The sequence below is a fragment of the Rhynchophorus ferrugineus genome, unplaced genomic scaffold (assembly GCF_030347505.1).
Source record: "Rhynchophorus ferrugineus isolate W39M unplaced genomic scaffold, kcgeb_rfMv2 rfM2, whole genome shotgun sequence".
In the NCBI taxonomy this organism is placed as follows: Eukaryota; Metazoa; Arthropoda; class Insecta; order Coleoptera; family Curculionidae; genus Rhynchophorus; species Rhynchophorus ferrugineus.
In genome coordinates, this window is record NW_027472581.1 from 36063578 (window position 1) to 36081456 (window position 17879).

At 31.5% G+C, this 17879-nt stretch overlaps 1 protein-coding gene across 1 annotated transcript in view; it reads right to left on the reverse strand.

Moving 5' to 3' along the window:
* Positions 1-17879, reverse strand: part of Dh31-R (Diuretic hormone 31 Receptor) — a 439521-nt gene that overhangs the window by 108833 nt on the left and 312809 nt on the right. The window contains exon 7 of the mRNA XM_076395298.1: positions 3797-4023. Coding sequence (XP_076251413.1) covers positions 3797-4023 — 227 coding nt within the window. The remainder of the gene's footprint in view (positions 1-3796; positions 4024-17879) is intronic.

Sequence of the window (17879 nt, forward strand, 5' to 3'; positions counted from 1 at the left end):
ATCAAAGACGAAACCAAGTAGCAATTAATAATCTGTCCTAATATAGTCATTTTTAGAATCTCGCGAAAGATTAATTTTCAAGCTTATCCAGTTTAATGAAAAAAACAGGGTCTGTTAAAAAGACTAATTATTATGCTTAAGTATAAATTATTGAGGCATACTCAAAGAACGCTTATTTTGTCAAAATAGCGAAAATTAATTAGGTCTCCTCAGTTCCGGATTCATTAGAAGTAAGTATAAAATACAGTTAATAATGTTTACCACTGGGTGTAGAACATTTAATTTTGTTTTATAGGTTTTAAAATATGTTGTTAGTATTGCTTAAGGATGTTTTAAGTTATAATAAAGAAGAATGAAAGAGCGATACATTTTTCTTGTATTTTTTATTATAAATTAATTTTATCGTAAAAATTAAATGAAATATTTGCCGGTTAGAGGGAGTTAACTGACTGGGTCAATACAGAGAAGTGCTAAAACGGAATTAATTAATATGTTCCTTATTTGAGGACAATTCAGAATACAGAATTCCAGAACTTGATAGATATTGGGGTTAGAAATTGGTTTCCTGCTGGTTTAGTCTCCTTCGATCTAAGAGTGGCTTTAGTATCGGGGTAAATCAAGAAAGATTACGATAAGCGTTGTGTATAATCACAAAATGTTTAAAATGAATGTTGCTTGTGTTAAATTAAAGTGATGTTATAAATATGTTGATACTAATCACTCATTTAAATAGAAAATATATACATGTTTTCAACTGTTGTTTATAGCAACAAAAAGTGTATTGATACCTTTTATAGAAACTAAGGTTTAACATATCGCTGGTAAACACTGTAAAATTCTAATATGATTATGCGACCATACAGGCAGCCATAAAGCTTCAGTCTAACTTTGAGGACCACCAAATCCCCAAATCTCAAATTAACTATTATGGGGAGTCTTAGAGTAGATAGTGTGGAGTAAATTTCCATCTCCAACATTATTGTAGTAATTAGCGGATGTTTTGGTACAAGAATGAGACAAAATTTCGATGGAAATTACTGGGACACTATTCAATGAATAATTACAGCTATTTTAAAAGCAAATGGTGGCTCTGAACTTTGAAAATAATGATGCATTGCCATAACTGGACAATAGTTAATATATTTATAATACATATGAGCGTTAATATTTATTATACATATGAACAATATTATATATTAGTTGTTACGCCACCATTTACAAAAACCAAAATTTAGAATGTAATTAAAATTAAAGAAATGACTATTATATCAAATTTGGATTTTTTGGATTTGGAAGATTTTCCATCCGCAAAACACATTTTTTACTTGAATTGTAGATGCATTATTAGCAAATAAATGAAAAGAACCACAATTCAAAAATCTGAACAGATAGTAATTAATAAATGTAAAATTCGAAACAGAGAAAAATCAATTTCTTATCAGACCAACTTCGGAAAAGTAAGAACCTTAAAAAAGACTAATTTGAATTATTTCGGGATGGATAAGGAACAAAAGTCTCATTTCCTTAGGATGGATATAAAAAATGTAATTTCACCCAATAAGCTTCCCAATGTTCTTTTATATCTAACATTAATTTACGTCCTTTAATTTATTAGGATAAAATTAAACAGAGAGGTATTGAATTATTTTGGATAAATGCTGGATTTTTCTTGAATTTCTTATGTAAATTGTTTTATTTCACATATGTGTTTTGATTAAGTTTTTATTAAAAAATGAAGTTCTATAAAAATATATCAAAAAACTATTGGTATTCTACTATTGATATCTATTGGTATTGTTTGTAAAATCAAGATTTTGTTGCTTATATTTAACTATATTTTCCATTACCCTGGTGATTACCTTATATACTGTTTGGCTTTTCAGTTGGCATAGGTCATATAGGCATGTAATGTTTGTTATAATGATGCAATGTTTGAGCGAAGATACAAAACCATTTTACTTAATTTATTTGTATGCTACTAGTAGTATTACATTTCTTGCCTAAAATGATACGTTCCAAAAGTGCTCTATTCCAAAGTATACAATACTCGTTTATTATGTTTTGTTTTGGTTCGGCAATTTAAATTTCATATTAACGCAACAAAAATTACTTCACTAATGAGGGTTATGGGAATCACAGGGCGCTTTTCAAGAATCATTAAGCAATATAACAAAATTTGGTAGGAAAGCAGTTGGCAATGCAAATGTTACAGTTAAGTTTGGTTTATAAAACCGCTATATCATGCCATTTTGATTGTTGTTGAACTGTAATTTTAAATAAGGGGTAATATGTCTTACCAGTTGGATTTAACAATGAAATTAGTAGGGTAGTCGATAAATCAGTCGATACCGGCTCGCTTCGCTGACTATAAGATACAAGTTAATTGTGGAGTCCAGATGTTAAATATGAACAAAATCCTTAACTTCAAAACAATAATAAAGACACATTTAAAATTTGAATATACTAATTGCATGTGTTATTATTTTTTCTGATAGATGACATTTGAACTCGTACATTATACTTACGAATCATACATAAAACATTTCTGAGAGCAGATTCTGTTGGTTAGGAAAATAATTTAAATATTCAAGGTATAGCTCAATAACAGGAGCTTGACCGCCACTACAGCATATTTCTGTTCATCTTTCTATTTTAAATCACCAATATAGGGCAACTGATTTCCTATACTTACATTTGTATCATTTGAATAGTCAATAACTTTTCTATGTACTTCATGGCAAATCTATAGAGTATATTTTGTTTAGCAGATTCCCTAGGTTCTTCAGTGCGACATTGATAATATTTTCAATTAGCTTGTTTTATTTGTTTATTCCTAATGAAACTTGTAAATCTCTTTCTATTTTTTGCTCTTGATTGTATGTATTAATTCGTCACTATTTTAATTTAAAACAATAAAAAAAGTTAATCTGGCAATATTTTGTCAACTATCTGTTGTGTCATTCTATGTCTATTTAGTCTTCTTAATTAAATCTTATATTCGTTTCATTTAAAACAGTTTAAAATTTGATAAAAAATTCCATTATAAGCTTTAAAATGAGGAACATAACAATTGCTTATTAGTAATTAGTAATTAGACTGGCTGTAGATACCTGTATAGAGTGCTGCAGCTATTTTTACTTATTTTATTGTCCGACGTACTTTTGCCCTTAGACTTACGCGGCAAATGTTATATTCTCGAGAAGTAACTTATACCGTTTTGTTGTAGGTCTTCCGCTATTTTATGTTTCTGGTTTAGGTTTATAGCATCAGGTTTGTACGTATCAGGACGTGTGTTTCTGATTGTTATTATAGAGTCGGCCTCAGTCAGTTTATATTTGCTATTTTACTGTTTCCTGCCAAAACTGAGTAAGAAAACTGTATCGGGAATTTTCTGTTACTTTCCGTTGCTTTATTAGTGCTATAGGGTGAGCTACAACAAGTGGGCTGTCAGATTTTTTGTTGTAATCTCTAAACTAAATTTATCAAAAGTCGTAGGAACCTGTAATAGATGTATGAGGATCAGATGTTTTAAGTGATTTCGATCTCGTGAATTGTTTTGGGGCATTAATACAATAATCTAATGTATAAATACAAAATGTCTATGTTATTTATTAATATAATTGTTTGGCATTATGTATATTGTCATATACTTTGTTACAGTATACTGAACACTGTATAAACATTTTAATCGACATTTTAATCCAAATAAACTCCTCAAAATTAATAAATGTATGTGATTAAAATTAGGTACCTATCTAATACATTGTATTAATAATAAAGAAAATCAAAAACTTACATTTTCAGCTCATTTCCTTCACCGAATCTTGCTCGGACTGGGACATAGATCAGCGTGGTAATTAGAGGGATCCCCCATCCAATTACCATCATCCAAGCTAACAGACTACTCTGTGAAATAAAGGCCCATACCAGAACTGTGTGAAGATAAACTCCTTCGCATAACATCCAAGAGTAATTTGAGATCAAGCAGCTGTATAGCACAGTATGTAGGGCGATGCACCAGAACTGAAATTAAATAATAATTTATTTTACAGAGTGTTGTTGTTGATGTTTTTCCGTATTTGCTTTTACTTATTAAAACAATTTTAATATAATAAACCAGACTACCCCAGCAAGCTCATCAACAATTGAAGTAATTACATTTTAATCTTATTATAGAGGAAGTGTACATACTGGCAATCTATTGAATTTAAACAAGTTTACGAGCAATTATGCTTAAAACTGTATTTGTTGTTGATTCAATCAATTTTAATTGGCTTGTATTAATACAATGTAAAGAATCCTACTGTACAGATTAAGAGTTATAAGTATTACTATAATGAGAATTTTGCGAAATTTTAAATATTGGTCACATTCAGATGTTTAGATTTTTAGAGTGTGAAAACTATTAGAATGATTCATATGTAAGAACACTGGGAGCTACCTATTCAATATTAAAAAAACATATGAAACATATATTATATTTAATTTTATTTTGGTTCTATCAATAACATTATTGACAGCCGTTTGTACTGTTGAAGTCATATCTGTCCAAATTATTAGTTGTAAAAGCAGGGGGTAAAGCAGTATCATCAGCAAGGGTAGCCGTTGTTATACTCTATCGTTTAGAAATATCACCGTTATAAATTAACTATAATATTGGTACAAGGACACTACCTTGTGTTGCGCTGGCATAAATGGATTTCAAATCTGAATACTTATCACCGCATCAAACTATGAAGGGAGGATCTGAAAAGTAGGATTTGAGTGCAACCTGATTTAAAATGCCATTTAGCAACAACAATTTGGTTTTATATCGCATTATTACTGGTGAGTGTCGTTTTGTGACTTATTAAAACCGAATTAAACAGTAGTATTAATGAGAACTGTTATCAACAACAACTTATTATTTTGAACCATTGATCGAAAAAATTTGGATTGGCAGATGTTTGGTATTTATTTTGCATCATGATAATCCTTGACTTCACATTGCTATATTTGTATATCTGTTTCGTGATTTAGGCTACATTTAAGTTGAATGTTCACCTTGAGCACTAAGGTCTTTCTAATGGTGTGTTGGAGGTCTGTTAACTCAGTAATGAAGTTTAATAATATTTTTGTTGAAAATGAGTTAAATTATGCATGGGTAAAAGGAAATTAGAAAATTATTATATGATATTCTTGTCTGATGTTTACGCAAATTGTAGGATCTTCCATTCATTTAAGTAACGAAATTTAATTTTGTCGCTGTTGTAAAATTATATTACATAACCCTAGTGACTCATACTGAACCAGTTTCAAATTCATAGTGAAAATATGTATCATAGTATATGATAGAGAGTAAAGATAGAGATAAGAATAGGTAATAAAATGCGGACATATATAGATGCATAGAGAAACACTAAGGAGTCAATCTTCTATTTCCATTTGAATTTGGTTCTTCAAAATGCTACCAAATGGATGTACAAATTTAGGTCGCAGAACTTACCATACTGCGAGTCAAGGACATCTAAGGCAACATTGATACGGTCACCAGAGCCAATACAATCTTTTGTTCTCGGAAATGGATCAGATTCTATATAGCTTTTGAATCATATCCAGAAATATAACAATTGCTTCCAATTGACGTCATTTGGATTCTGGATCTGGCTTTTAAGGCAAGTATAATGAGAAACAATACACTTTCATCATCATGTGGCTGATGCAAAATACGTTGGCAGGTTTCCGTTGATATGATTTTTCCAAAAAGTATTATAATATAAAATATGTTTTTGAAATAACGATTTTAATAAATTATTCCAGTTCAAATTGAATAATTTATATTTTATTTTTCAACTATTTTTATTATAATTTACTTTTACATATATTTTAATATTATTGCCTGTATAGAATTAATTTATTACTTCTATTTACCGAATGCCTGCTAATTGCATTCGATGTAATAATATTTTATATTATATATAATTAAGCATTATGCAAATACGATGTAAATCATTTTCAGCGAAGAAATAAAGAAAATGGAAAACAGCAAAATTTCTTTACATTTCTTCTTTAGTATCGAGCACAGGTTTTTATCTAGAAGGGAATCGAAAAATTTAATTCCGAACACGTAGGGGAAAAACAATTATGGTTCGTTATCAGTTTTTAAAAAGGAATATAGATTATGTTTATGGTTTTGGTGCAAAACTGTTTAATCAAATAATTTCAGAGATGAAATAGAAAATGGATATTGATGAGAAGACGTGACAACATTTTCTAATGGCAAAATGGGAACAATTAAATTCAAATCTTGAGAAATACGTTTTGCATAATTTTTTAGACTAATGTTAGTTTATAATGTGCGTATAGATCAAATTTGATAACAATAATGTTTTTATATTTTACCTTATTAGTATTAATATCCACAAAAAACAAGTATGTTTAATAACTAAACTATTGGCTGAAAAGTCCCGGGTTTAACATATAGATGGCGTTAGTTTTATTGCATTCACAGCTTTTTCAGTTAGTACTAACCTTCAAAAGAAAGCTGTTAATATTAAATGATATTCTTCATATAAGTTTGTGATCTATTCTGCTAAGAGTGACGTTACTTTTGTTATTTTTGAAATAATGGATCAAAACGATTTCCTGTTTTATTTTCCACTGTTTCTTGATGGGAAAAATACTTTTTAAGCAATTGCTTCGTATTATAAGGACTTCGCTCCATCAAAAACAACAATAAAACGATGATTTGCCGACTTCAAACGTGGTCGTAGAGACACCGATGATGCAAAATGCAGTGGACGTGCAAATGAGGTGGTAACAACATAAATAATCCAAAAAATCCACAAAATCGTTTTGAATGTTTTCGATCATTCGAGCGTGAGTGAGCAAACATCATAAAGATATCAAAAGGACGTGTAGGTTTTATATTGCATGAGCATTTGACTATACTTTCTCATAGTCAAATGCTGTCCGGTAGTCTGTTGCACAAGAACTTGTTGATGATCCTGTGCAGTGTTTGGTCATGTTTAAATGTAACAAAGCAGAATATTTGCATCTATACGTGGCAATGAATGAAACATGGATCAATCACTTTACTAATCTAAGTGGACAACAACTGGTGAACCTCGTCTAAACCTACCGAAAGCACAACAATAGGCTGGAAAGATATTCGACATCGACTGTCTTGAGGAGGGAAACATCATCAACAGTGAATATTATATACCGTTATTGGAGTGTTTGAAGAAGGACTAAATTGTAAAGAAACTATCGCATATGGCAAAGAAAATATTTTGTTTCATCAAGACAACGCAACGTGTCTATCAAAACAATTGCAAAACTACATGAATTGAGCTTCGAATTACTCCCACATCTACCGTATTCGCCAGATTAGGCACCTAACTACTATCGTTCTTCGCAGATAAGCTCACCGGAAAGAAATTTCGCTGGAATGAAAAGATAAATCGTCCTACAAAAGTGATGTTGAAATGTTAAAGTTAAGTTAGTAGTGCTGAAATGATTTTGTAGCTCTCAATGGAGATTACGTTAATGATTAAAGCCAATTTGAAAATGAACAAAACAAAAAAAAAGGCGTTTTCTTTGTTACACCTGGGACTTTTCAACTCATTTGCTATTACGAGAACATTTTTGTGTAATTATAGTCAGCTTGGTGATATGACCTACATCAGTTTTATGAAGTAATTTATTTAACAAGTTAACAGATATTCTCCGATTCTTGTCTAACGTAATGTTTATATTTCAATCTACTATCAACGTAGATGCCGAGGTATTTCGCTGATACTACGCGATGTATTAGAAATCCTTCAACTGAAATAAAATAGGGCTTTTTGACATATTTCGAACTGTTAATCTGTATAGTCATTCTCAGTTTGTGAATATTTTTGACTGCCATTTGTAACAGGTCAATTGAAAAGTTCTCGGCCTGACGTTTAGATGGCGTTACTAGAATTAAATATGTAGGAATGTTCGTCTGGTCGGTCGAAAAGTTTGGCTGTCGATGCGATTGTTTATCGGAACACTCATTACTATTTTTGGAGGGAATTTGCACGAGAACTAAAAACACTGGTTCGCGAAATACTTGATTATTTCGGTATTGAATGATACATGTGGTCGACGGGAGAAATGACAGGATATTCGTTTAGGTAGAAGTACGGTAGCGCTGTGGAAGTGGTACTGTTACAAGGGGGTGAAGAAAAGAAAAAAAAGCGAAACGTCGTCGTAATGGTCTTTTACATCCTGGATACCAATCCACCGGCGTTGCCAACCTTTGAACTTGTTGTAGGTGAATGCGTGGTGGCTTAAAGGGTCGTGGCGGTCGCCACAAATCCATATGTTTTTTTAGCTAGCCCTAACGTTCAAAGGATGCGTGTATAAATTTGACATTTGTCGGGTCACTAGTTTGTGAATTATAGCATTTTAAGTGAAGCAACTTTTGTTATTGTGAAGAAAATGGATAAAAAGGAATTTCGCGTGTTGACAAAATATTGCTGTTTGAGGGGAAAACATACAGTTGAAGCAAAAACATGGCTTGATGCCGAGTTTCCGGATACCGCCCGAGGAAAATCAACCATCAAGGATTGGTATGCTAAGTTCAGACATGGTGAAATGAGGACCGAACATAGTGAAAGCAGTGGATGCTCAAATGAGTTTGTTGCCTACGAAAACATTTAAAAAATCCACAAAATAATTTTGAATGATCGTAAATTAAAATCGAATGAAGTAGCAGAACACTCTAAAGATATCAACTGAACGTGTACATCATATCATTCACGAATATTTGGTTATAAGAAAGCTCTGTGCATAGTTCGTGAGCTCACTTTTGGCCAAAAACAACGACGAGTTGATGATTCAGAGCAGTGTCTAAAATGATCAAGTTTAATAAACCCGAGTTTTTGCATCAGTATATGACAATGGATGTAACATGGCTCCACCATTTCACACCAAAGTCCAACCGATAGTCATCCGAGTGTAATGCATACGATGAACCCGCTCCAAAGCGTGGGAAATCGCAACAGTGGGCTGGCAAGGTTTTGGCACCTGCATTTTGTGATGTGCATGGAATAATTTTCATCGACTACATTGAAAAAGGAAGAACCATCAACAACGACAATTACATAGCGTTATTGGATCGTTTGAATTGCGAAATCGCCGAAAAACGGCCGCATTTGAAGAAAAAGAAAATGCTGTTTCACCAAGACAATGCATCGTGTCACAAGTCAGTGAAAGCGATGGCAAAAATCTATGAATTGGACTATTTCCTGTTCTCAGATCTTAAAAGAATGCTCGCTTGCAAGACATTTTCGTCGAATGAAGAGGCGATGTCCGAAACTGAGGCCTATTTCGAAGTAAAGGACAAATCGTACTTCAAAAATTGTATCGAAAAGTTGGAGGGTCGCTATAATCAGTGTATCAGCCTTGAAGGAAATTATGTTGAATAAAAAAACTAACTTTGCAAAAAATGTGTTTTACTATGGTAGGCCGGGGACGTTTCAATTCTATGTTTCTAGGCACTTCTTTTATTATAATGACTGTGAAATAGGCAAATATTCCAAATGCTATATTTTGCTGTTCTCTTTTACTTCATTTGGAATACATAGTCTCTTTCTATAAATACTTCCAGTTAATGCTTGTCAACGTAGTCTGGCTAAGCTGACTTTTGAGTTAACTCAATAGACAAATCATTTATTTAGTATGAAATATAAATATTGACAAAAAAGATGAAAATAAGTAAAGGCTAACTGCAGAGCGTATTTTAGAAAATAATTATTTAAATTATATTTTACAATACAGCTTTGAATCTGCAGAAAAACATTCTCTGTTTATTAATCCATCCTGAATTTTATTTTCCAAGCCAATATATTGTTTATTTTTAGTAAAAACATTAAGAGCGCTGTTTAAATAATAAATTTTTATAAAAAATATCTAAAATAATAAGATTTTTAAATGAGGCTCGGCATAATTTCTTGAGTGCCCAAAAAATCTGATGCTTGGGATTTATAAAAATCTGAGCGGTGTTATCCTACAAATGAAAATATTCATTAAACGGATCGTCATAATATAACTTTATTTGCGAAGAAAAAGTGAGCAAATGTTTTCGGCGAAAGTTTTAAAATTAATTTTGGGAAATTCTTATCTCTAATAGGCGCTGAGATGTAATTGGAAATACCTGGGGAAAAAGCCGCTCGTTTCGGGTAGGTAAAAGTTTGTTTTCGAGGGGATGAAGAACCTGTAAAACCTAAATCAATTTAATATGATCTTTATTAATTATGTAGAAAACGTACGTTATAGGATACAAGAGGTTATATCGTCAAACGTTTTATATTTAAGATCTAAGGTTTTAGTATTTATAAAAAAGTCATTAATATTTTCAGAAAGCATATGGAGGTACAGCCATAACCATTCGAGATGATACAAAGCATTTCGAAAAAGAAAAATTCCGCAAATACTACCTGCAAGCAACCAGTGTAACCCTAGAGGATGTCCATGGACCATTAACAATGTCTACGATTTATTGCCCTCCTAAACATAACAACAAGGCAGAATACCTTCAAGAATTTTTTTGTACGCTAGGTAATAGAATTATAGCCGGAGGAGATTACAATGCAGAACATTTAATGTGGGATTCAAGAATAATAACCTCAAAAGGTAGAGAACTTCTAAAAGCAATAAAGACAGATAAATTAGAACATACCTTTACTGGTGAACCAACATATTGGCCTTCAGACAGAAATAAAAAACCAGATACTATAGATTTCTGTATTGTAAAAAAATATTGATACAAAAAAGAGTCATACAGAATCATGTTTCGACCTGTCTTCTGATCATTCACCAACAATAGTAACACTTTCTTCAAAAATTACCATCAAAGTTAAATCCCCTTCTCTGTGCAATAATTGAACTAACTGGCCCTTATTTAGAGAAATCTTAGACCGAAACATCTCTCTAAACTTACCGTTACAAACTGAAATTGATATAGAAATAGCAGCAATAAACGTTACAAAAAATATACAGGAGGCAGCATATTCCACGACTTCTAACAGTGAAACCATTCCAAGAAAAAATACACATATATCATGTACAATACAGAAAAACGTGACAGAAAAAAGTAAATTCTAAAAACGAAAATAATTGGGCTAAAAGCAATAAAGAGAAGGCCGACATTTTCTCAAAACAATTAAAAAATGTTTTTAAACATTTCCAGTCTCAGCTACATAAATATAATGAAAATAAAATTACTATCTATCTAGATTAGCCATTTCAAAAGGACATATCGCACCAGAAATAAACGGTCAAAAAAGTTAAACAAACAATAATGAGAGAGATTAGTATTAAAAAAGCTCATGGTTATGACTCAATTACAGGTAAAATGTTAAAAGAACTATCAGAAAAGGATATAAAACTATTAACATTTATATTTAATTCAATACTACGAATTAATATCTTCTATATTAATAGCTAAAATATTAATGATTCTCAAACCAGGAAAAATACCAGAAGATGTGACCTCCTACAGGCCTATAAGTTTATTTCCGATAATCTCGAAAATTTTCGAGAAAATATACATAAAGTAGCTAAACTATATTATAGAAAAAAGAAAAATTATTCCAGAACATCAGTTTGGCTTTCGCAATAAGCATGAGACTATAGAACAAGTACATAGACTTGTAAACAGAATAAACACTGACTTAAATGGCAAAAGATATTCTTCGGCTGCTTTCCTGGATATATCTTAGACTTTTGATAATGTATGGCATACGGGCCTGCAGGTTAAATTAAAGGAACTTCTCCCTCATCCGGACTATGAGTTACTAAAATCGTATCTTACTGATACAAATTTTATTGTAAATCAAGGCGATGAACATACCGAATTACATCCGATATATTTAGGAGTTCCGCAAGGTAGTGTACTGGGTCTAGTACAGTATCTTCTGTATACGGCCGATCTGCCCACCACAAAAATAACTACCGTGGCAACATATGCAGGCGACACAGCAATCTTAGCATCTCATGAAGATCCAGTCACAGCATCAATAAACCTACAAACCCACCTGGAGCAAATATAATTATGGTTGAAGGCATGGCGCATGAAAGCAACTGAAACAAAATCTACCCATGTAATGTTTACCCTGCGTAGAAGAAAATGTCCACCAGTGAATATCAATCATCGTAAACTCGTCGTAGATCGACGCCTAACCTGGAAGAAGTACATACTCTCTAAACGAAAACAACTTGGACTTATATCAAATATATTGGCTCATCGGGCGCAAATTCAAGTTATTATTAGATAACAAGGTATTGCTGTATGAGACTATACTCAAGCCTATTTGGTCATATGGTATCCAACAATACGGTACCCCTACCGCTAGCAAATCTAATATATCCATCATTCAACGGTTTCAAAATAAAGTGTTGCGTGCCATTGTTGATGCTCCGTACTATGTTTCAAATTAAGCGATACAACGCGATATTCCTCTAGAACCTATAACGACTGTAATTCAACGTGTTTGTGTGAAGTACTTCGAAAGAGTGTCAGTGCATCCCAACGCACTCGCTAACCAGCTAAATATGCGACGTGATAATGAATTGCTTAGGCTAAAAGTTTTAACACCATCTGATCTAATTACTGGACATATATAGACTTTAGAATAAGCTTTAGACTAATTAATTAAGATAATATTTTATACAGGAGATCGCTTAACGAAGTGATTTTCTACATGCCATGTATATATAATATAGACATAAGGAATACTTATTGCCTATACTGCAGATTATGGAATAGCAAAGAGTAAAAGAGTAAAAAAAATATATTTAGGAATTCAGGAAAACAGTTAACACATAATGTTATTTGCTAGTGTTGTTTATCTTCTATAAGTGCAAGGAATTTTCAACATTTAACTTTCTCGTATTTCGGTTTGTTTTATCCTGATATTTTTTTAAATTAATACTCTAATAAAAGTTTAGCTGAAATAAAAAAAAGTATATTGAAAACTATAATTATTTAATTGATGTTTTGTTGTATTAGTTTTATTACAGTTCTGATCAACAGAAGTGAGTTCGAATACGAAAAATTCATCCTGATATTCAAAAACCAATACTTGAGAAAATGCAGATCTGATATTTAGATTATGTCATATGTTAGTTTCCTAAAATCTAGCCCTAACTTTCAAAATACAAGAGTCAAGGTTTCATGACTATTTGCCAGTAACGGTCAAAAAGATGCTCCAAGGAAAAATAATTGGCTCAATAAAAGAAGTGATAAAAAAGAGTAGCATAAAATTGAACTTTGCCTAAAAGCTTTCTTTTTTGTTTCTATTTTGTTCTATGAGTTACGCCTGGGTGTTATTGCATCATGTATTAGTCAAATATTTTAGTGTTTCTACTTCCGCAATTGAATTAAAATTGGATATAAAAATTAATTGTTTCTAAAACTAAATCAAATAAATCACTTAGACTTGACAGTAACTTTATTTCTAGTTTTAATCATATTATCCATGATTGAACATTAATAACTTCCTGTTAGCTAGTGCGACTAATATTTTGGTTGAAGATTTAGGTTTCATTCATTTAAGTTAACACATTGATTTAATTGATTAATTATTTTAGCCAAGAAACCAAGCCAAGTCCAGCGAAAGACTTGAAATACAAAAAATATTTTCCTTAAAACAAAGCATCTTGACAAAAACTCTCATAAAGATTATTTCTCCAGATCTAAGTGATAACAAAAACCTTGAAGGAATAAGTAGAAAGTCCTTTAGATCCTCATTTTAGGAAAGGAATCCATAAAAGAGAAGTGGAACAGAAGGAGAAAGAGCAAATCGAAGAACTGGCTAAAGATTGTTGAAGCCCAGATGAAGTATAAAATTTTATTTTTGGTATTGACAAAATAGACAATTTCGTACGAGGATAGTGTCAAACCTTTCAACGTTTGTTTTGGTCAATTAGGCAGGTGGGATAGAGTTTGTCATTTAACTAATTTTTTATGTACCTAATTATGTTTAGGGATTTCGCGTATGATTGAATGTTATTTTATATGTCTACAATATCACTTTCTCGTATATCAGAATGTACAGAGGTCATTTCTCTTACAATATTCAGTTTAAATACATCTATATTATTTATAGTGACCTCTCAATTATGATTTTTTTTTGAATGTTTATTATTATTTCCGAATCGAAGCTTCATTTAGACATTTTTTAACTTATTAATATATTATTACTAGTCGTGGCCGATTAACTTACATTACTTTATCTATTTGTCTCTACAGTGACATAAAACTAAGTACTTAGGAAGTTTAGGAAGACGAATTGGCGCTCACTTAGTCTCTAATACAATAAATTAAAATAAAAGTTTGTAACACCTGTATATTTACATTTTAGTATACTTCCCTGAACAGCTACACAAGAGTGTATGGTTCTCTTGAGTCTCCGAGCTAGTTCAATGTTATCTAAGAGTCAACCCTTCGGAGCTAATATGAGAGAGGAGTGTTCCTTTATGTCTTGTGACGAATTTTTTAATTTCCTCTTTAATAGTTGAAATTCGAAAGTCTCGGTGTAAATAATTTTTATAACTCCTTTTTAGTAATTAGGGTTTATTTATATGGGACGTACTGCTTAAACTACGCACTGATCCACGGTCTCCGGTAAGTGACTTCCGATCTTACCTAGCCTCGTTACTGGCGTGACTATTTTTCTTGTCGGATTTTGCACTTTTGCCTTTTGGACAACCATAATTACAAACAATCTATGGACTATGGCAATAATAGGAGGACCATCCTGTAATCTTGACCATTGCGCCAACCAAGCCGTTTTTATAGAATGACGTGGGGCAAATTTCCCGCTACCATTTTTATTGTCTATAACTTTATATGGTCTAAATGGTGACCTGCAACATATGACGCTGAATTTTTTCCTTGCTCTTCCATTTCAGGCACAAGAAAATTTCGAATCATGTCTTGGTACCGTTCAGCAGTAATAGTAACTGTAACACCTTGGTCATTTTCAAAGAAATAGGGACCAATGATTTTTCCAGCATGAATACCACACCATACTGTTGTTTTTAGTGGATGCAATAATGTTTCATAAATTAATTGAGGATTATGTGTTATGTGTTATGTGACCACAAAAACCAACTGTTCTGTTTATTGACGAGGCCACTGAGAAGAAAATGGGCTTCATCGCTCATTATCAATTTAGACCAAAAATCTTCAATTTCACCAGACAGCCTTAGGATTGAATTACTGTACTCAACTCGTTGATCAGGATCTCTCGCTAGCAATTTTTGGACTAATTGATTTTTGTACGGGAACATTTTCAAAATTCGACTTAAACTGCGTACAGAAATATGTCTCCGAATTGATGTTTCTGGAGACTTTGCAACACTATCGCGCACCAGAGCCACATTTTCAGCATTACGACCGTTGCTTTCAGAACAAGGTCTATCTGCTGTCGTAGCGTACTGTCGAAAATTCGCATATGAACAATAAATTGTGGTTTTCTGAGGCACTGGACGATTAGAATATTTTTGACGCAATTTCCGCTTAATGGCAATAATGAAACGATTATTATCATTAAATATTGTTACTATTTCTGCCCCTTCTAGTGGCGTATATTTATCCATAATAAAATTTGGACGTCTACACAATACACTGGTTAAAGCGAAACGTCACATAACCAAGATGGCGCGCAAACAAATGGTAGAGGAACTTTTACTCCACCTGTTATTTGAGTACATCCGCAGTACTTAGTACTCATGACTTTATTCTGAAATTGTTGTGTATTTGTTGATATAACTTTTCGTAGAACATCACAACTGAATTCCGTTAGTCCGGTAATAGTTTTCAGTATTTGCTTGTACAGTAGCAACTTATTATGTACGGATAATTTATTCTCTTCCTTTCTTCCATCTATCTTTATCTTATCTTTTCCATTTTTTAAAGTTTTTCATCAAGGCTCATCTCAAGCTACTTAGCGCCTTTATTAGTTAACAAAAATTACACTGAAAGAATAATGGAAGTTTTTTTTAGGCCGAATGAACAAAATGATGTAATATTCTAGAGCAGAAGCTATTTTCCTTTAGAAGGATATATAAATAAACAATACTGCAGATATTGGGCCACTACTAACCCAAATGAGAGACGTGATATATTGTTACAGAGTTTAAAAATAACTGCTACTAAAAATTATTCACTATTATTAAAGCAAATTCTCGTACAAAAAATATTATAATGCGGAAATCCTTTACTACCGTAGGTCATGTTTTATTTATGACAGTTTGAATTTTGAGCGTTCTTACTATACACATTATATCAAGAAAGTATATAAATTGTTAATATTAGTTAAATAATTAGTATTAATCTAGTACATTTTTGAGGAAACTATAACAATGTCAGGGATAAAAATTGAACGAATTTTAAAGCATTGTTATTTTAAATATATCTCTTATCGAAATAACCGATTTCATAAATTTGTTTGCAGAAACATTTTGCTTTATCCGACAACTCCAGAAGTAGCCGCTTCCGAACTTATTTCATATTTATTTATATAATTTTGTTATATTTGTATAAATTGAATTGTTTGAATAAATGTAACTTATTATTTCATAATAATTCAGCATAAAGTGATATTGTGTACAGAATGTATTATTATCTCTCAGCGTTGTATAAATTTAATATTAACTTGATGAAATCACGAAATAATTCACAATTTCGAACAATTCAACTCCATATCGATTTCCGTACTTTGTTAGCAGAGTGACAGCGTAACGGATATCCGCCTGAAAGTGCAAATCTGTAATAAAAGTCATCGTTCCTGATAAAGAAAGGCGCAGTAAATTTAAACGAAGCTCGCCCGTACTCCAACTTAGCCTAAAGTAAGTTTACATTTGTAAAACTGTATAAGTTAGCATTAAATGAGGTAATATCATATATTTCTTAATTTCGAGACGTTAACTAAGGTCTTCTTTATTAGTTAAGATTTTGTAGTTTGAACAGAACTAACCAATTAATTTGATAGTAAATAATAATATATTCACAAGATTTAATTAAAAATAATAAACACATATTAAGACATTTATTTTACTTGTATGTTATATTAACTAATTCAGATTTTTATATCGTTTATCATATAATAGGTCACTTTCAAATCACTGACTTTCTTAATATAGGATATGTAATAAGTTTCGTTCCTTTATATATTTCTTAATTTTGAGGGGCTAATAAAGGTCTTCTTTGTTATTTAACATTTTGTAGTTTTAACAGAATTGGCGAATTAGTTTGTTATTAAATAATAATGTATTCACGCTAATTAGTTAAAAATAATAAAATCTTGTTTAATAATTGTATTTTATATTATTCTTTTAAGTAACTAATGAATATTAAGTAACTTAGATTTTTTAATTTTTTAACATATACAATATTTTCACTTTCAAGTTGTTAGCTACGTAGTATAGGACATTTAATATAGTGAGTTTCGTTCTTGATTAGACATCTTTTGTTTGAATGGTCCGCCTTTAAATCGCTGGTTTAGACCTGTAATTTGCAACGTAATACCCATCTTATACTCTGTTCTTAGAACGCCTCTTTCCTGTTTGACTTCGTTTCATATCCTTTGGTAGTCAGTCTCGTGTAATCCATCCATATATATTGCTTATTTTACATAAGCTCTTTCTCATTTACTATTTTATTATAATGTTACATGATGCTTGCAACTGATGCTTTTTAAAATTTCAAAAACCTATTATTAGATATAGTTAATAATATTTAAACATGCTATTTTCTTCTAGACAAGAGGACAGTGTTATGTTACATTTTTGGATATCTTTTATATTACAGAAATGGTTGCTTCATTTTCATATAAATGTAGCTATCGGCTAAATAAAAATAG